Source organism: Balaenoptera ricei, chromosome 12 (genome assembly GCF_028023285.1).
Source record: "Balaenoptera ricei isolate mBalRic1 chromosome 12, mBalRic1.hap2, whole genome shotgun sequence".
NCBI classification, from domain to species: Eukaryota; Metazoa; Chordata; class Mammalia; order Artiodactyla; family Balaenopteridae; genus Balaenoptera; species Balaenoptera ricei.
In genome coordinates this window covers 49,241,196-49,263,295 of record NC_082650.1, presented here as the reverse complement: position 1 = coordinate 49,263,295, position 22,100 = coordinate 49,241,196, and the positions used below count along the sequence as shown (strand labels likewise).

Sequence of the window (22,100 nt, the reverse complement as noted above, 5' to 3'; positions counted from 1 at the left end):
AAAACAGAACAGCAAAACTGTGTTTTAGGAAGTGCGGGGGTAAGGTAGGGGGAGGGATTTTCTGCCCTTCACTTCAAGTGCTTAGAGGAGAGAACTTCTTCAACTCTATATTTCTGATGACTTTTTCTCACCCCTTTCTTAAATGGACTCCTGCAGAAATTATTGCTAATCTTCGGGTAAAAAGCCCAGCACTCACTGTCTCTTTCACTAGGGTCAGGAGCATTGTGGTGCTCAAGGTCAGTGCATACATGCAGGGTGGCCTCTTGCCTTAGTTGGCACTTCATATCTCTTTCCATCATTTAGACTAAGCAGGGTCTGCCTCAGCAGTCCTAGCCATTCTTCTCTGCTTCTGACTGGATGTGTGAAATGAATTGCCTCTCTCTGCAACTGATTAGGAAAAGGGATGAAAGACACAGGGGCAGGACCAAAAGCCATCACTTAAACTTCCTGGATTAAGCCATGTTCCCCAACTTAACTCTTATCAGATATGTTCTATCTTGATGAAGCAGGCAGGACAGGATACCTACTTAACTACTGGTTTACAAATAGGCCAGTGCTGTGATTCCTTCAGATTTTGCTATTGGCTGTGTGTGTGTGTGTGTGTGTGTGTGTGTGTGTGCGTGTGCGCGCGCGCACGCACGCGCATCTGTCTCTCTGTTTACCACTTCTCTGAAAAGATTCTTGAAAGAAAGAAGAGATTAGGGGAACCAAAATCCATATTGCACCCCTAATAACTATACAAACTAACAATAGTAACAATATGATTGAAGATGTTGGCAACATGAAAAGAGAGTGGTATGTAATAGAAACAACTTAAAATAATCTTCATTTAGAGATATATCATAAGAGTATTTAAAACATATGTATGCTTATTTTCAAACACTTAAAAAATGAAGTTTTTAAAATTATGAAAGTTTACCATTTTAGAAATAAATACTATCTTTAAAATGATAATTATAATACTCTTATAAGTATTATGTATTAAGTATTATGACATCCTTAATTTGGCATCATGTCACAGTGAGCCTCTAATCCTTAATGTTGACGCAGTGCAAAATAATAGTAGATCCAAGACCAACACTGATCAACTTAAATAAATTTCTCTAGGTGCAACCGTCCAGCTAGTTTGTGGATTTTCTTAATATGTCCATAATTATAAATTGTTTTCACAATGATATACTTACAAATACAGTATCACAGCCAAAAAAGTAGTAGTCAGGTACCAAATGTTGTTACATACATTATAATTATTCAGAGTGACCCAAGGGGAAAAAATAATTCTGATTACCTGGGCTTTTCTGGTACATCAGAAGGATTACTGCAAAATGGTTCCTGATAAATAGTTTCTGAAAGGTCATGATCCAACAAAGTTGCCATAATTTCTTCCCTACTTGGTGGGGACATAAGTGGTTTCAGAATGTGAGCAGTTCGAGGGGTGAAACTGCCATTTTTAGATTGTGAGGGAGAGCTGGTAGACCTTGGTGAACTATCAGGAGTTGGTGTCAACATATCATTGTTTCTTGAAACATACAATTCTAAATCTTCAGAGGCTGCATCTACAAGTTCACCGTCAGGGGAGGATAGTATTGTAGTAAAAGAGGTATTGACTGCATCAAGAGACTGTCCCATTTCTTTTCTGGTATGACTTTGAATCCAGTCTGAATTGCCTGGCTGTGAGAGGCTAAGAAACACTTCTTTGCTTACTGAACTCCTATTCAATCTAGATTTTTCATTTAGACAGTCCTCTGACTGCTGGACACAGAAAGACTCCATTATTGAATTAGGCCGAGTTGTTAGAGGATGAAAGGTATTTTTCCATTGATTGTGGCGATGATTCTCATTGCTATCTATGGATGATTTCTCAAATAATTCAGGACTTAGAGTACCAGATCTAATCCATGAGGTTGAATCTGAGGCATGATGTTTGTCTTCATCACACTTCTGGTTATCATGACTTAAAAATTCAGTTTTTTCTACAGTTTGTCCTGGGAAAAGATCCTGAACTGCATCACTTAGGAACTTTTGAGGCAAATTCTGATCAGCTGGGACAAACTGACTTCCAGAATAAAAGCTACAAAATCCAGTCTGACCTATTGTATTAATATCAAAATTATAATTATGTTCAGGAGACAAGCTATCTTCAAGTGAATAACAACTTTCAAATCCTGGATCTGAAAAAAAGATGGGACTATCATCCGATAGGGAGTTATCCAACTGGCCAGAGGTTGGTAAATTTAGAGAGTCTACTTTAAGAAGTTTGGGAATTTTTTCTTTAGGTTTTGTACTTCTGGGAGTTCGAGGTTTTCTTGGAGATGTTACTGATCGTGTTCGTTTAATTGATTTGTTATGCTCAAGGGAACGAGAGATAGTTTTGTTTGGCTGCTGTTTATTAGGTAATGGGTCTTGCATACTATTTGCATTCTGTGCTTTCTGCTGTCTTTTCTGTAACAATTCTTTTAGAACTGCCAGTCCAGACTGTCCTTCACCAAATGTTGAAGGTGTTGACACATTTCGATTTCTACACTGAGAAAGTGCTTTGGTTTGTGAAATTGCTTCTGACAATGACCTTTGCTTTACCCTTTCAGGTTTAAAATTTGACATATCTAAAATAAAGCCCCTTTGTTTTTGCTCCCATGTTATTTGTTTGATTGGGCTTCTCAAGGAAGTTACAAAGCAATTATTAGGCATCTGACTTTCCTCTGAAGCTGCTTTTCCTGGAGAACAAATTTCACTGTGCTTTGATTGTTCTGCCATGCACACAATCTGCTGCTGACTGTCTTTGCAATGCAAAAAATTAGGGGCATACGTCTGGTCTGGCTTTGATTCTATGGAATTACGATATTCATTTAACTTTCCAAGAGACGACAAATAGTTTTTTTGTACATTTGCATTCTCTTCTATCTTTGGAGACATGATACCAGAAGACATCTGTGTATTCTGTGCTACCTGAGACAAATGGTTTGAAAGGTCAAATATATTTTTTTGAATCAAAGTTGATTCTTTTAGAGTAAACATAGCATTTTGATTATGAGACCGCTGAACATTAATTTTTGAGATTCCAGGTCCCAAAGAACTACAAACAACTGATGAATGCAAATCATCCTGTGGACTGGGGAATGCTTGCAAATCTACAGGCTTCTTGCTTTCTAGGAAAGAAGAAAAGCAGCCAGATAAATTCTGTTGTGCATGAATTCCAGTGGGGAGAGGAGCAGAAAGGGGATGATCTATAGCAGAGCCCATTAGTGACACATCTTTCTGTTTAAAAAGTAGTTGAGAGCCTCCAGAACTATTTGAGGTCTCAGACACATTCTGATGTTTCAGCGCAAACTTAACTTCAGCACCAGCTTGAGATTTTAGTTTTTCATCTTTTAGTGTTATGTGCTTTCTTGGTGTAGTTTTCTCATTTGCTTTTTGTTTCTGTTTTGCTCTTGGTTTCTTTTTTCCATCATCTACTAGTTTATTTGTCTGATTTCGTTTGTTCCTTTTCTTAGTAACTACAGAGGGATTAACAAGCTTTGTTTTTGATTTCTTAACCTGCGTTCTTGCTCGACTATTTTTTCCTATACGGGAATTAACAGTCTTGCTATTATATGCATTAGGACCCTTAAAAAGCATTGCTTCTTTATTGGCAGCAGCCATAATTTCTTCAGCTCTTGGATCTGTGGGAGACCAGCAGCGAGGCGGAGAAGAGTTTATGGGACTTGTGCTTCTCTCAGAAAGAAAACCTAGTTTAGACATAACATCACTATAATTTAAGTCACAGTCTTCGGTTTCAGCATTATAAGATGGTGAGGGAGGAGAAAGAATAGCATGTGACCGTTTTTTCCTGAAAGACAAAGTTCTTTTAATATTTTCACTATTTGTCCTTTGTTGCTTACCAGTTTTTTTCTTAGCAGACTTATGTTTTGATTTTCTTCTGTGGCTTTTCTTTGGTGTTAGTGGATAAATAGGATATTTGGTTGCAGGGGAGTCAGGAACTTTTGGCCAAAAATCCTTCAAAGGTGCAAGCTTTTTATACAGTTCCATTTTTTCCTCTGTTAATATTACTTGTTTTTCTTTAGAGTCTATTTTTCCTAGCTTTACAAGCATATTTTTCCTCCCTCTAAATCTATTAATGATAATATACTTTATGATGACAGGGGGCAGCTTTTTAGACATTTTTCTGCGTTTTCGAGATTTGAGAGTTCCATCTAAACTTTCACCAATTTCCATGGGATGAGGTAGGCTAATTTTTGAGTTGTGTGTTATAAAACTTGACTCACTATCTTCATTCTCATAATTTACCTTGCGTTTGGCTCTAAGTGTGTATTTATTTCCATACAATCCAAAGGACTGCTCAGTTTCTAAGGCTCCTTCTCCAAAGTGACAGTCTACAAAACTGTCTGTAGATGTTTTATTTTCAAAAGCTCCACGGGTGGCCTTAATTAAATCACTGGCCAATACGTTATCCTTCTCAGAATTACTATTACAAGGATTATTTTGTATACAATTATCTTTTGAGGATCCAGTCTCAGTAGTTCCGGCAGAATTCTCTCGATGACCTACAAGCTTCTTTTTATTCATTTTTAACCGGGACTGTTTACTGCCAGGATGTAGTTTATATGTGACAGGAGAGAGTTTTTGTGGCCTGCTGAGACAATTAGAAAGAACAACACTGGGAAAAAACATATAATGTGCTGCTTGCTGGCTGAGGCTTGGTTTTTCTGTTTTATGTTCTTGAAATTCTTCATATCTAATTTTAAGTTTATTTAGTCCACTTTCATCAGCAATGCTATCAAGAGAATGCACCATAGTTCTATTCTCCCCTGAGCATGATAGCAATTCACAATTTTCAGTTAATGATGAAGGGAATAAACTATTCAGAGCTGTGCTGTTTCCTTTTTCATTTCCTTCAGAGGATAATTTACTTTTTGAATGATTTAAGTCAGAAAAGTTGAAAGAATTTTTGCCCAATGTATTTTCGTTAGTGTGACGGTTCATATGTATAAAAGGGGCATCCTTATCAATTTTTCTAATGTTTGTGTACTTTCTACTTGGTACTTGTCTTGTAACAGATGGAATATCTTCTTCATAATCAAAAATACTACTTTCACAGGAAGATACTGGGAGGACATCTTTCTTACTACTCTCTTTATGAGAGTTTTCTGAATGGACAGTACTGCTTAAAGACCCAGGGTATTTCACAGAGTAAGTGCTTTCATTTGTAAAAGAAGCAACTGAATGATCTAGACTTTTCTCTAGGTTGTTTGGCTGTGAAAGGTCTTCAATTAAATCTTCCTTGTTCAAAACATGGGAAGAAAGGGCACTTGTGTGTTTACACTGAAAGGTAATCTTAGCGGAAGATGGGGGTTCTAATGTAGCAGCATCTTTGTGAAAGATGGAAGGTTTTACTGATAGCTTGCTTGTTGCAATCACAGAAGAGTGGGTTCTAGAATTTTCATTGTTCAGTGGATTGTCTGAAATGGGGGAAAAAAGAATTTACTTCACTTCCACTCTTAATTTTTAAAATATTTTCCCATACCATGATACTATCACCATGAAAGAAATTATATGAAATTAAATTCGTATGTTTAAAACAGTTATCTCAACAAAAAGATCATTCCTATCATTAGGATAATACCACAATCTAAATAATCAAGAGTCAGTTACATTTGATTAGTAGTCATTATTTTAAACACATATTTCTTTGATCAGAAATAGATGATATCAATATTCATGCCTTTTGGGAGAATAAGGGGAAAAATACTGTCACCTTCAAAATTTTCCATAAAATAACATGTCCTTGCATTATCACTTCAAATAAGCTGAGCATTTTTCTTATAGTTTCCTATGCTACTTAAATGTTATGATGATAAACTGATTAAAGTTTATAAAGCTCTAAATCAGTGATTAATAAATGCTATACTCTTAGAAATGAGAAAAAATCATATATCTACATTCTTTTTTTTTTTTTTTTTCATATATCTACATTCTCTCAAAAGAAATCATCCTGCAGAAGGACAAAATCTAACAGTATTGTCATAGCCTCACTTAGCCAACTATGCAGAGAGTGTGATTATATTTTTCAAAATCAAATATATTTTCTGCCCCTAAATAATGAAATACTCACAGTAGAGTACTTTACTTACCACTATTTTCATCTGCAGTTCCATCTAACTGAGGTATAGAAAGATTGGCTAGAAGCAAACTGTTATTACTCCATTCCATTTCTTCTTCTGAAGATGAATCATCTTCTTCTGTTGAGCTTCTATGGGTATTTCTGCACAGTGATCTAGAGAATATTAAGATTCACCAGTGAGTATGAGCATTAGAAAAAAGCACGTCCGACTCAATTTGCCTAATTTGATCCTATAATAGTAAAACTGAATAAACAGGATCTGAAAATTATAACTTTAAAAAGAAAAGCAGATTTACTTTGCTTTGGTATCATGCCCTACCAAAAGTTATTGTAAATAGACTTTATAATCCATTTCATGTGAGCTAGAAGACACCATCATTCCTGTATTCATAGCTCCACAATATCCTGGATGACCATATCTAATTATGTTCTTCCTTATATTCTCCCCCTCGGCTTATCATTAGATATACACATAACAGCTTGGGTGAGAACCCGGTAATTTCTAAAAAGGTGGCATCCTAGCATATTTTAAGAAGTCTCCATAAATACACAATCACTACATTATTAATTGGAAAAAATAAACAAAAAGGTAGGCAAGTGGGTATTCAGGTCCAGGCTGAAAGAGAAAATAAAAGGGATCAGAAACAGGAAAGGAAGCAGTACAGGTGTTGAGTCAATCCCAGCAGTGGCTATAAAGTAGGGTTGCTGAGGAATGCAGATGGACTGTGAAACCCAGATGGATACTCTCCTTAAGTTTCATCTCATATTGATTTAAATTTTTCACTAGATCCTAGCTTGATACTTTCCCTTCTATCTGGATGGGCAAACTTACTTTCTATCCATACCTTAATTTTTTCTTTCACTTGTCCTGAAAATTTGAAAATATTGCTTTATTATACATGGAACAGTTTTTCCATTAAGCCTTCCCCAAATCACAATTTGTCCTAAAATCACTCTTAAGAGATGAAAGAGTTATTAGAGGTCACCTAGTCTAGCTTTCTACCCAATGCAAAAATCTTATCTTCAACAGACCCTACAATCTCCACTTTTATATTCTCAGTATAAAGGGCTTGCTGTCTCACAGGGTAATCTTTTCTGTTATTAATGGCTCTAATTGTTAGTAATTTTCTTCCTATATTACACAAAAATCTTTCATTCCTGCCTTTGTCCTGTGTAGCCATATGTAGCAGGTCTATGCCATGTTCCACATGATAACCTTTAAAATATTTGAAGGCATTATCATTTGTTCCATAATTCCTCTTTAATTAGACCAAACATTATCTATTCTTTCTACTGTTCTTTAAAAGTGACAGCGTTAACAAATCCTTCTAGTTTTCTTCCTCTTCTTTCCCTTTCCTTTCCTTTTTCAGTATTCTTAAAATATGGTACTCAGGAGGAATATAATATTAAATGTACAAGTATCAATAGAATTAAATGACTCCTTTTCTAGACAATATACTTCTATTATTCAATCTCTCTTTAACATACATTTATAAAATGTTCAGGATTGTTTTTTTCAAGGTTAACCTGGGGGTGGTTTTCATAGAATTGGTCCAGTCAATGAACACACAAGCATTAATTAATCATGGGATAAACCAGGTCTATTATTTTAAACATGTTGGCACCACTGGGAACAAGGAGATGGTGATTTTATAAGAATGTTACATATTTGAATGTGTATCTACTTAATATGGGCATGAAAGTATAAATAGCTAAACCAGGTATAATCTAAGAAACCGTAGAAGAAATGCTAATAATAGGTTGAAGGTAAAAATCAAATGGACAATATCAAAATAAAACAATGAAAGATGAAGAAAAAGAAAAACAAATGGAAGTAAGGAAAATGCATCATGAAATGCCACATGATCAAATAAAAATATCAGTCAACAAATTTAGCTAAAATATCAAAGAAGCAATCCTATTTATTACAGCAAGATTTAAATATATCAGATAAATACTATAATTATTTTACTAATAAAATCCAAAATCTGTCAGAATAATAAATGTTACCCCAGGTACAGCTGGTAGACAATAATTAAATTCACTATTTTGGCAACCATACAACACTACAGATTTATTGTGCTCTTAATAAAGTAAAATTTATGACCTTCCCACAGAAATTGTTAAGCCCAGAATGAATCGTAGGTCTATCTAGTCTATATTTGTGAAGCTGACTGATTGAACATAAAACCTATGACTCTACACTTTATTAGGCATCATCTTTTTAGTTTCAAGATATTTTTGAATCTATATTTTGTCATTCAATGAATTACCAATCTCCAATGTTTCTGACAATCTGAATTCAATCTAGCATGAAACTTGGCACACAGCAGCATTTAAGTGGTTTTTGAATGCAAAATCATGCAAGTTCTCTGTGAACCCACCTAATCAGTCACTATTACCATGTATACTCCTTATCCACAAGGATGCTATGTAAGACGTTGTTTAATATCTGGCTGAAATTAAGACTCAATATGATTATTACATTTCTCTAAGTAACCATATTTAAAATGGATATAAAGGCAGTAGAGCACGACTTGCACTCATGAAAGGTCTTGATAGTCTCTGCTTCTCTAAGTGCCCACAAAGTGTTTATTTAATAATCGTAAGTATCACCCCTATTATAGGGGAGCAGAACTAGAAGCAAGCAGACCAGTTAAAAAGTGATTTCATAGTATTCCAGATAAATAATAATGAAGGCTTAAACTAGATAGGCTTAACAACAACTAGAGGTGTAAAGGAGAGCAAATTAAATATGACACTGAAGTTACAAACTTCCAGAAGTTGAAGGCAAAGTGGTGTCATTACAGAAATAAGAACCAGAGACACAAGAACAAAGCCATTTTATACCACTGCCTATTATCATTTAGGACTGCTTATGCTCCAAAAGATGTTGATGTGGTTGAGGCATTTCTGAACAGGATATTTCATTAAAAGATTTATAAAGTTTATACAGAAAAAAATTGACAAAAAAATTTATAGAATAGCTACAAGAAATTGTATGTCTTTCACCCCCCCTTTTTTTTAACAGATTAGGAAATATCAGCAAAAGGCACTTTTATGACACTGTTGAGGGTCAAATCTATCAGGAAATAGAACATTGATTCTGTCTGGCTCGGGTAAAATTAGGTCTTCAAAGGTCAAGGAGCTGAGTCTTTGACCGATTTAACACTGTGACAGCAAAGGGAACCAAGTATGTGAAACTAGGAAGGAAGTATGAAATAATTATTTCACAGGTTTGGAATTTCCTACTCACAGAATAAAAATGGAATTCTTTGTAGGAGCATACTGTGAAAATATAGAAGAGAGGGTTCTGATATATACTCAGATAACAGGAGATGGTATCAGAAATTTTATTTTTTTATATTAGATAATGTTGAGAAACTAGAGCTACATTACATATATATTTATAATACTATATATGTATATATGTAATACATATGTGTGTAAATATGATATATAGGTTAATCTCATTCATCTTTCAAAAACAGACTTTAGAAGTTTTAGTACTGCCTACACAAGTTTGAAGTAGAGGCACACTCAGTGTTTTAAGCTCAGAGGCCCAGCTTTTTCCACACACAGAGCATACAGCTCAGGGGCAGACTCAAACCAATCAACCTCACAAGAAACTGATTTAGAAAAACACACTGCCAAGGAGAGTGGCCAAGATGGCAGAGTAGAAGGACACTAAGCTCACCTCCTCTCATGAGCATACCAAAATCACAACTAACTGCAGAACAATCATTGATGAAAAAGACAGGAAGCCACCAGAAAAGATCTTCTACAACTAAAGACATAAAGAAGGAACCACAATGAGTTGGGTATGAGTGGCAGACTTGCAGTATAATCAAATTCCATACCCCTTGGGTGGGGGACCCACAAACTGGAGAATAATTATATTAGAGTGAGAGGTTTGAGCACCATGTCAGCTCCCCCAGCCCAGAGGTCTGCAATTGGAAACAGGAGCCACCAGAGCATTTGGTTTTGAAGGCCAGCAGGGCTTGATTGCAGAAACTCTGCAGGATTGGGGGAAATAGAGACTTCAGTCTTAAACAGTGCACACAAAATCTCACACACACTGGGACCAAGAGCAAAAACAGTAATTTGATAGGAGCCTGGGCCAGACCTACCTGCTGGTCTGGGAGGGTCTCCTGGGGAAGCAGGGGGTGGCTGTGGCTCACCCTGGGGACACAGGCACTGGTGGCAGACATATCGGGGAGCATTCATCTGTGTGAACTCTCCTGGAGGTTGACATCTTGGCACCAAGACCTAGGCCCACCCAACAGCCTTTAGGTTCCAGTGCTGGGACGCCTCAGGCCGAACAACAAACTGGGTGGGGACATAGCCCCATCCATCAGCAGACAGGCTGCATAAGGACTTCCTGAGCCCACAGCCACCTCTAGACGAGCTGCTAAACACAGCCCTGCCCACCAGAGGGTCAAGACCCAGCTCCAACCACCAGTGGGCAGGCACTGGCCCTTCCCAACAGGAAGCCTGTACAAGCCTCTAGACCAGCCTCACACACCAGGGGGCAGACACCAGAAGCAAGAACACTTCAAGCAAGACCAAGTCCGCAAATGCAGACTAGACGCTACCCTGGGACCACCTGGACTTGGGCCCTTGAGTGATGAGAGAGGAGTGCACTGCTGGGACGCATACAACATCTCCTACAATGGGCCACTTCTCCAAGGTCGAGAAACATAACTAACCTACCACATACATAAAAATACAAACAGCAATTTAGACAAAATGAGAAGACAGAGGAATATGTTTCACATGAAGGAAAAAGATAAAACCCCAGAAGAAGAACTAAGTGATGTGAAGATAGGCAATCTACCTGAGGAAGAGTTCAGAGTAATGATTGTAAAGATGATCAAAGAACTCAGGAGAAAAATGGATGCAGATAATGAGAAATCAGAAGTTTTTAAAAAAGAATTAGAAAATATAAAGAACAATCAAACAGAACTGAAGAATATAATAAATGAAAAGAAAAAAACAAAAGAAGGAATCAACAGTGGACTAAATGAGGAAGAAAAATGGATCACTGAACTGGAAGACAAAGTACTGGAAATCACTGCTGCTGAACAGAAAAAAGAAAAAAGAAGAAAAAAAAAAGACATGAGGACAGTTTAAGAGATCTCTAGGACAACATCAAGAGTGCTAAACTTCTGCATTACAGGGGTCCAGAAGGAGAAGACAGAGAGCAAGAGCATGAGAAAATATTTGAAGAGATAATAGCTGAAAACTTCCCTAACTTGGGAAAGTCACCCAAGTCCAGGAAGCAAAGACAGTCCCATAGAGGATTAACCTAAGAAGGAACACACTGAGATACACAGAAATCAAATTGACAAAAATTAAAGATAAAGAGAGAATATTAAAAACAACAAGGGAAAAGCAACAAATAACATACAAGGGTACTCCCATAAGGCTATCAGCTGATTTTTCAGCAGAAACTCTGCAGGCCAGATGGAGTGGCACAATATACTTAAACGTGATGAAAGAGAAAAACCTACACCCAAGAATACTCTACCCAGCAAAGTTCCTTGATTTGATGGAGAAATCAAAAGCTTTATAGACAAGCAAAAGCCAGAAGAACTCAGCACCACCAAACCAGCTTTACAACAAATGCTAAAGGAACTTCTCTAGGCAGAAAAGGCCACAACTGGAAAAAAGAAAATGACAAAATGGAAAAGCTCACTGGTAAAGGCAAACATACAATAAAGGTAGGAAATCATCCATACACAAAGCTAGTAGGGAGTTTAAAAGACAAAAGTAGTAAAATCATCTGTATCCACAATAAGCAGTTAAGATATACATAAAACAATTATATGTAAAATATAATATCAAAAATAGTAATCACGACAGGAGGAGAGTACAAATAGAGTGTATCTAAAATGCATTTGAAATTAAGAGCTCAGCAACTCAAAATAAGCACGTATGTATATAGACTGCTATACAAAAACCTCATGGTAACCCCAAAACAAAAAATCTATAATATATACACAAAAAAGAAAAAGGAATCCAAACGTAACACTAAAGACAGTCATCAAATCACAGGAGAACAAAAGAAAGAGGAAAAAAAGACCTACAAAAACAAATCCAAAACAATTAACAAAATGGCAATAAGAACATATATCAATGAATACCTTAAATGAAAACAGACTAAATGCTCTAACCAAAAGACACAGACTGACTGAATGGATACAAAAACAGGACCTGTATATATGATGCCTACAAGAGACTCACTTCAGATCCAGAGACACATACAGACTGAAAGTGAGGGTATGGAAAAAGGTATTCCACACAAATGGAAATCAAAAGAAAGCCAGAGTCGCAAGACTTACATCAGACAAAATAGACTTTAAAATAAAGACGTTATAAGAGACAAAGAAGGACACTACAGGGCTTCCCTGGTGGCGCAGTGGTTGAGAATCTGCCTGCTAATGCAGGGGACACGGGTTCGAGCCCTGGTCTGGGAAGATCCCACATGCCACGGAGCAGCTGGACCCGTGAGCCACAACTACTGAGCCTGCGCGTCTGGAGCCTGTGCCCCGCAACGGGAGGGGCCGCGATAGTGAAAAGGCCCGCGCACCGCAATGAAGAGCGGTCCCCGTACCGCGATGAAGAGTGGCCCCCGCTTGCCGCAACTAGAGAAAGCCCTCGCACGAACCGAAGACCCAAACACAAACAAAAATAAATAAATAAATAATAAAGTAGCTATTAAAAAAAAAAAAAAAATCATCCCCTCGAAAAATAGTCTTAAAAAAAAAAAAAAAAAAAAAAAAAGAAGGACACTACATAATGATCAAAGGATCAATCCAAGAAGACACAACAATTGCAAATATATATGCACCCAACATAAGAGCACCTCAAAATGTTAACAGGCATAAAAGGAGAAATTGACAGTAACAGAATAATAGTGGGGGACTTTAACACCCCACTTTCATCAATGGACAGATCATCCAGACAGAAAACCAGTAAGGAAACACAGGCCTTAAATGACATATTAGACCAGATGGACTAAATTGATATATATAGGGCACTCCATCCAAAAGCAACAGAATACACATTCTTCTCAAGTGCACAGAGAACATTTTCAAGGATATATCACATACTGGGCCACAAAGCAAGCCTCAGTAAATCTGAGAAAACTGAAATCATATCAAGCATCTTTCCCAACCACAACACTATGAGGCTAGATATCAACTACAAGAAAAAAACTGCAAAAACCACAAACATACAGAGGCTAAACAATATGTTACTAAACAACTAATGAATCACTGAATAAGTCAAAGAGGAAATCTAAAAATATCTAGAGTCAAATGAAAATACTACGATCCAAAACATATGGGATGCAGCAAAAGCAGTTCTAAGAGGGAAGTTTATAACAATAACGATACAAGCTTACCCCAGGAAACAAGAAAAATCTCAAATAAACAACCTAATCTTACACCTAAAGTAACTAGAGAAAGAACAAACAAAACCCAAAGTTAGTAGAGGGAAAGAAATCATAAAGATCAGAGCAGAAATAAAGGAAATAGAGACTAAAAAAAAAAATACAAAAGATCAATGAAACTAAGAAGCTGGTTCTCTGAAAAGATAAACAAAATCGATAAACCTTTAGCCAGATTCATCAAGAGAAAAAGGGACAGGGCCCAAATCAATAAAATCAGAAATGAAAAAGGAGAAGGTACAACTGACACCACAGAAATACAAAGGATCATAAGAGACTACTACAAGGAACTACACGCCAATAAAATGGACAACTTAAAAGAAATGGAAGGACTTCCCTGGTGGTCCAGTGGCTGGGACTCCACGCTCCCAATGCAGGGGGCCCAGGTTCAATCCCTGGTCATGGAACTAGATCCCGCATGCCGCAACTAAGACCTGACGCAGCAAAATAAATAAATAAATATTAAAAAAGAAAAAAAAAAGAAATGGAAATAGAAAATATGAGCAGACCAATTACCAGTATTGAAATTGAGTCAGTAATTTAAAAACTCCCAAGAAACAAAAGTCCAGGACCAGATGGCTTCACTGGTGAATTCTACCTAACATTTAGAGAAGAGTTAACACCTACCCTTCTGAAACTACTCCAAAAAACTGCAGAGGAAGGAATGCTTTCACACTCGTTCTATGAGGCCACCATCACCCTGATACAAAAACCAGACAAAGATATCACATAAAAAGAAAATTACAGGCCAATATTACTGATGAACATAGGTGCAAAAATCCTCAATAAAATACTTGCAAGCTGACTCCAACAATACATTAAATACCATACACCATGATCAAGTGGGATTTACCCCAGGGATGCAAGGAATTTTCAATACATGCAAATCAATCAATGTAATACAACACATCAACCAACTGAAGAATAAAAATCATATGATCATCTCAACAGATGCAGAAAAAGCTTTTGATAAAATTCAACATCCATTTATGATAAAAACTCTCCAGAAAGTTGGCATAGAGGGAACACATCTCAACAAAATAAAGGCCATATATTACAAACCCACACCTAACATCATACTAAATGGTTAAAAGCTGAAAGCATTTCCTCTAAGATCAGGAACAAGACTAGGATACTCACTCTTGCCACTTGTATTCAACATAGTTTTGGAAGTCCCAGCCACAGCAATCAGAGAAAAAAAAATAAAAGGGATTCAAATTGGAAAGAAGTAAAACTGTCACTGTTTGCAGATGACACGATGCTATACATAGAAAATCCAAAAGACGCCACCAAAAAACTACTAGAGCTCAACAATGAATTTGGTAAAGTTGCAGGATACAAAATTAATACCAGAAATCTGTTGCATTTCTATACGCTTACAATGAAAGATCAGAAAGAGAGGACTTCCCTGGTGGCGCAGTGGTTAAGAATCCGCCTGCCAATGCAGGGGACACGGGTTTGATCCCTGGGCTGGGAAGATCCCACATGCTGCGGAGCAACTAAGCCCATGCACCACAACTACTGAGCCTGTGCTCTAGAGCCCGTGAGCCACAACTACTGAAGCCCGCATGCCTAGAGTCTGCATAACAAGAGAAGCCACCGCAATGAGAAGCCTGCACAATGCAACAAAGAGTAGCCCCCACTTGCCACAACTAGAGAAAGCCCACTCACAGCAAAAAAGACCCAAAAATAAATAAATAAAATAAATAAATTTATATTAAAAAAAAAAGATCAGGAAGAGAAATTAAAGAAACAACTCCATTTACCATCACAGCAAAAAGAATAAAATACCTAGGAATAAACCTACCTAAGGAGGCAAAAGACCTGTACTCCAAAAACTATGATGCTGATGAAGAAATTGAAGATGACACAAACAGCTGGAAAAATACACTGTGTTCTTGGATTGACAGAATCAATGTTGTTAAAAATGACCATACTACCCAAAGCAATCTACAGATTCAATACAATCCCTACCAAATTACCAGTAACATTTTTCACAGAACTGGAACAAAAAATTTTAAAATTTGTACGGAAACACAAAGGACCCCAAATAACCAAACAATCTTGAGAAGGAAGAACAGAGCTGGAGGAATCAGGCTCCCTGACTTCAGAGTATACTACAAAACTACAGTAATCAAAACAGTATGGTACTGGCACAAAAACACACACACAGATCAATGGAACTGGACAGAAAGTCCAGAAATAAACTCATGCACTTAAGGTCAATTAATCTACAACACAGGAGGCAAGAATATACAACAGAGAAAAGACAGTCTCTTCAACAAGTGGTGCTGGGAAAACTGGACAGCTACATGCAAAAGAATGAAATTAGGACATTCTCTACACCATTTACAAAAATAAACTCAAAATGGATCAAAGACCTGAATGTGAGACTGGATACTATAAAACTCCTAGAGGAAAACATAGACAGAACAGTCTTTGACATAAATTGCAGCAACATTTTTTTGGATCCATCTCCTAGATTAATGGAAATAAAATCAAAAATAAACAAATGGGACCTAACTAAACTTAAAAGCTTTTGCACAGCAAAGGAAAACACAAACAAAATGAAAAGACAACCTATGGAATGGGAGAAAATATTTGCAAATGATGTGACCAACAAGGGCTTAATTTCCAAAATATACAAACAGCTCATGCAGCTTAATATAAAAAAAAAAAAACCAAGGCTTCCCTGGTGGTGCAGTGGGTTAAGAATCCGCCGGCCAATGCAGGGGACACAGGTTTGAGCCCTGGTCCAGGAATATCCCACATGCCATGGAGCAACTAAGCCCACGCCACAACTACTGAGCCTGCACTCTAGAGCCCGCGAGCCACAACTACTGAGCCTGCACTCAAGAGCCCACGAGCCACAACTACTGAAGCCTGCGCGCCTAGAGCCCATGTTCTGCAACAAGAAAAGCCACCGTAATGAGAAGCCTACGCACCACAACAAACAGTAGCCCTCACTCACCGCAACTACAGAAAGCCCACAGGCAGCAACGAAGACCCAACGCAGCCATAAATAAATAAATTTAAAATAAAATAAAAGGAATAAACACTTTAAAAGAAATTTTAAAAAAACAAACAATCCAATCAAACAACTGGCAGAAGACCTAAACAGACATTTCTCCAAAGAAGACATACAGATGGCCAACAGGCACATGAAAAGATGCTCAATATCACTAATTGTTAGAGAAATCCAAATTGAAACTACAATGAGGTATCACTTCACAGCAGTCAGAACTTCCATCATTAAAAAGTCTACAAATAACAAATGCTGAAGAGGGTGTGGAGAAAAAGGAACCCTCCTACACTGTTGGTGGGAATGCAGATTGGTGCAGCCACTATGGAGAACAGTATGGAGGTGGTTTAAAATGCTAAAAATAGAGCTACTATATGATTCTGCAATCCCACTCCTGGACATATATCTGGAGAAAACTCTACTTCAAAAAGATACATGCACCCCGATGTTCACAGCAGCACTATTCAGAATAGCCAAGACATGGAAGCCACCTAAGTGTCAATCGACAGATGAATCGAGAAAGAAGATGTGGGATATATATATATATATATATATATATATGGATATATATACACACACACACGTGTGTATATATATATATGAATATTACTCAGCCATAAAAAAGAATGAAATAATGCCATTTGCAGCAGCATGGATGGACCAAGAGCTTATCATATTAAGGGAACTAAGTCAGACAGAGAAAGACAAATATCATATAATATCACTTACATGTGGAATCTAAAATATGATACAAATGGGGACTTCCCTGGTGGTCCAGTGGGTAAGACGCCACACTCCAAATGCAGGGGGCCCGGGTTTGATCCCTGGTCAGGGAGCTAGATCCCGCATGCCGTAACTAAGAAGTCTGCATGCCACAACTAAGACCCTGCATGCCGCAACTAAAGATCCTGCATGCCACAACAAAGATCCTGTGTGCCGCAACTAAGACCCAGCACAGCCAAAATAAATAAATAAATATTTTTAAAAATATGATACGAATGAATTTATTTACAAAGCAGAAAGACTCACAGACACAGAAAACAAACTTATGGTTACCAAAGGGGACAGTGGGGGGGAGGGGAGATAAATTAGGAATTTGGGATTAACATATACATACTACTTTATGTAAAACAGATAAACAATAAGGGCCTACTGTATAGCACAGGGAACTATATTCAATATCTTGTAATAATCTATAATGGAAAAGAATCTGAAAAAGAATATATATATAAAAAACCAAATCACTTTGCTATACACCTGAAACTAACACAACATTGTAAATTAACTATACTTTAAAAAAGTTTAAAATGTAAAAAGAAGGGAAAAAAAAAAGAACAAAAAGAAAACCACACTGCCATCTTACTCATTTTCTTTGAGAAATGGAACAGAGTATCAGTGACTGCTTCTGACATTCATTCATTCATTAATATTTAACTCCTTCGATCTAATCAGACATAGAAGCCATTCCTTGTCTTCAAGCTGACTCTATATTTGTTGCTCCAACCCATAAGAGTTTAACTCTCAAAGGGCATTCTTTTTTCCTCAAGTTCTGAGATAAGGAGGCACTTCTATTTTGCCCCATTTATGACCCACATATTACTACTGTATATACAGACAGATGATTTCTAAGTTAGGTTTATGAGGAGAGCACAAATTGGAGCAAGGTAGTCAAAAGACACAAACTTTGTTATAAGACAAATAAGTACTAGGGATATAATGTACAACACGGTGACGATAGTTACCACTGCTGTATAATACATATGTACATATATGCTATATGTATGATATATATGAAAGTTCTCATTACAAGGAGACAAAAAATTTCCCCCATTTCTTTTTATTGTAATTATATGAGATGATGGATGTTAACTAAATCTGTTGTGGTAATCATTTCATAATATATTGTAAATCAAACCTTTACGCTGTACATCGAAAATTCATACAGTGGTGTATATCAATTATATCTTGTTAATAATGGAAAAAAATAAAGTTAGGTTTAATCTTTTTAAATGTACCAAAATTTTATTTTGCTTGGAATATAAAGTTTACACACTATTTAAAAGAGATTTCAAAGAAGTCAATTTAGTTTATTAGGTATTTTTTATTATGAATAATAGTAAGAAATAATTTCTGATTAAAGAACAATGATAATGACCAAAGGAAGTTATTAAAGCAACTGAAATAACTAAAAAGTTACCTCTTTTTGGCACAATGTTCTTCAATATTGCTGTCCCATCTCTGAGACATTACTAAACTAAGCTCCATTTCTTCTTTTTCAATCTGTGGTTCATTTTCTTCATCATCACTATTTTGAGGATTTTTACTGTTTCCAAAGGAACGACATGATGATGGCATCCTATTTCTTCCCCCCTGATATCCGTCATTTTCCAAACCAGCAAGAAGATGTACCAGAGCCTCATCAGGACTACTGTCCACTATAAAACAAGTGAAGCATCACCAACAAACAACTTAAATTTTCTGAATAATTCAATAATTCAGATCAATTATATATAAAACAACAACAAGAATCACAGATGCTGGCACATGCTGAAAGGATACAGCTGGTACAAAGATTTATGTATTGATGCAGTTCTTCCATTAAAGTGTAATCTTTGGACCACCTGCATTAGAAATGATTTTGTGTCCTTAAAAAGAAAATTCCCAGACACCATCTCACACCTAATGAATTAGAATTTCTGAGGTAGGGCCCAGGAATTTGCATGTTAACAAGCTGCCCAATCTCTTACTGCACAAGCAAGGTTGAGGAGCACTAAACCAAATATAATCACAACTGATCAAACTAAGTATAAAATATATAATAAATATATGAATTAATGCTAAGCAAGTGCCTTAAAAATGATAATGTGAACAACTTATCCCTCAAGATCTTAAGCTGTATTTAGCTCACAGGACAGTCAAAACCTGTAGTTGAAAAACACGAGAGAGTTTTAAAAGTGATTAATAACATTACTTAAAAACCTTGAAGACCACCACTGAAATATCACCATCATATGCAGTAGGGTTGCTAACATCAAAGACAGATAATAACAAGTGTTGACAAGGATGAGAAGAAATTGGAGCCCTCAAACACTGCTGGTCGAATTGTACAATGGTGCAGTTGTTTTCGGGAAAAAAAGTTTGGCAGTTCCTCAAAATGTTAAACACAGCGTTACCAAATAAGGCAGTAATTCCATTCCTAGGTAGGTATGTATCCAAGAGAAGTGAAAACATATGTCCACACGAAAACCTATACATGAATAATCATAGCAGCATTACCCCAATGGCCAAAAAAGTGGAATCAACACAAATATCCATCAACAGAAAGATGGAAAAATGAAATATGGTATATATCCATATGATGCAACAATATTCAATAGTAAAAAGGAATGCAATACTGATATATACCTCAACATGAATGAATCTTGAAAACATTATGCTAAGTGAAATACAGAAACAAAAGGTTATATGATTCTGTTTATATGAAATGCCCAAAATAAGTAAATCCAGCAAAAGAGAAAATAGATTAGAGGTTGCCAGAGGCTGAGAGGAGGGAAAAATGGGAAGTGACTACAAATGGGTATTGGGTTTCTTTTTAGGGTGATAAAAATGTCCTGGAATTAGATAGTGGAAATGGTTGCATAAATACCTGAAATGCTAAAAACCACTGAACTGTACATGTTAGAAGGTGAGTTTTACAATATGTGAATTATATCCCAATAAAAGCTATTATTTTTTTTAAAAAGATCATAAAGATGGAGGTTTGTTCTAATCTAGTACACAACCTTTTTCTCTGTAAAATGAGATCACAGATTCCCCATTTACTAAACAATTAAGTTCCAGGTTTTCTTTGTTGACATGAAAGAAACTGGTTCAATCATGCTACCAACTGTAAGGCTACCAACTGTAAGGCAAAATTGAAGATATTTGCTTATAAGAGCCATTTTGGCAAAAATCCATTTCTTAAACCTAGAATTGCAGTTAATTTTTCCTGCCTCATACTTTAAAAATGGTTAATATTGGCAAATAATGTATAGATACTTGACTCTCAGATCTCTAACACTGAGACTGCATTCTTTGTAACCTTATGCAAGGTGGAATTATATCAGCTGGTGATACATTATATTTGCCTAATATAATGAAATAAGGATATGTCTCTCTTTTTCAATTTCTTTGTTTTTTTATAACTAAAATATAATTTAGGTATATACATATTTATTTACTCAGAGAAATAAAACATTTTAGATTATAAACTTCAAATTAATTTTTAAATGTGGTCTTTGGATCATTTCTTTCTACGTATGTCATGTCATTCATTTAAAAAAGAAAAAAGCTACCTACCTCCATAGAAAATGTTATTGAAATATGACTGTGTACAATAATTTTGGTACTGTCCCTAGTCATTCAATTAATCTTCCACTCAAATGAAAATGTAAATAACAGAGAGAGGACACTGTAGAGAGGTAGGATAACATTTGATGCTATACCTCATTTGATACAGTAAGAATGGAAAAACAGAAAGTGAGCAAGAAACATAAAATCACTATACCAAGCAAAGCAAGAGGCATGAAGTTCAATGATATCTCACTTTTTGCAAAGAAAATTTAAATAAATTTCTGAAAAATGCCAGTAATTTAGACTAAATTATTGAAATGATATCTAGCAAATGGTTTATCATATTAATGAAAATGCATTTATGGAGATGCAAAGATACTCAGAAATAACTGTCATGTTCTACATGCTAGTCAAAAATTAACAGCTCGAAAGGAATTGTCCAGGGAAGTTCCTGATACTTACCAAGAAAGAATCAATTATGGTATTTTATTAATGTTCTTAACTTTGGAGAATTTTAATTCAAAATAAGCATATTTCCCCTTAAAGCAATATGGTTCTCTTCCAAACAAAGTCAAGTTAAAAAAAAAAAAAAAAAAAAAGAATTATTTTCTTTCACAACTATTTTTCAGAAAAAGCTGTGCAGAAAACAAAAAGGAAGCTACTACATCTTATAATTCAAGATTTCATTTTTATACTGAGCAAGAATTTATCAAACATGCAATATTAACCTCTTCAAATCAAAGAAAAAAATACTGCCTGACATACGCACTTTTGTTGATATAAGACACTGAAAATTTATGGCACAATTGTTACTTACAGAAAGCTGGTGACTCACTCAGTCTTTGGGTCAAAGGCTGAAAAGTCTGACTGTTTTCCATGAGGTTCAAAATTGCTTCTTCATTAATAACAGCTTCCTCCACTTTGTGTCTAATATGACCTTAAGAGGACAAAGAATACAAAAACATTAAAGTAAATGACCTAAATCTGAAACTTATTGTTTAGAATTTGTGTAAATTAGGAAACATTACAATGTAAACCTATTTAAAATTTTGAAGTGTTACTGACGTATGTTAAATAAAAACATAATAAAACTTAATGAAAGCCACAGGAATATCTAACCAGTCACACAGAGTAATTAAAAAAACATAAACAAAAAACCCTAATGATGAAAAATC

The 22,100-nt window shown here is 36.0% G+C and overlaps 1 protein-coding gene across 2 annotated transcripts in view; it reads right to left on the bottom strand.

The window, feature by feature from the left end:
• Positions 1 to 22,100, bottom strand: part of REV3L (REV3 like, DNA directed polymerase zeta catalytic subunit) — a 191,305-nt gene that overhangs the window by 74,459 nt on the left and 94,746 nt on the right. For both annotated transcript variants that reach the window (XM_059941399.1, XM_059941400.1), the window contains exons 10-13: positions 21,743 to 21,862; positions 18,791 to 19,028; positions 6,129 to 6,271; positions 1,289 to 5,456 (exon numbers count right to left, since the gene is read on the bottom strand). In XM_059941399.1, the coding sequence (XP_059797382.1) occupies positions 1,289 to 5,456; positions 6,129 to 6,271; positions 18,791 to 19,028; positions 21,743 to 21,862 (4,669 nt within the window). The remainder of the gene's footprint in view (positions 1 to 1,288; positions 5,457 to 6,128; positions 6,272 to 18,790; positions 19,029 to 21,742; positions 21,863 to 22,100) is intronic.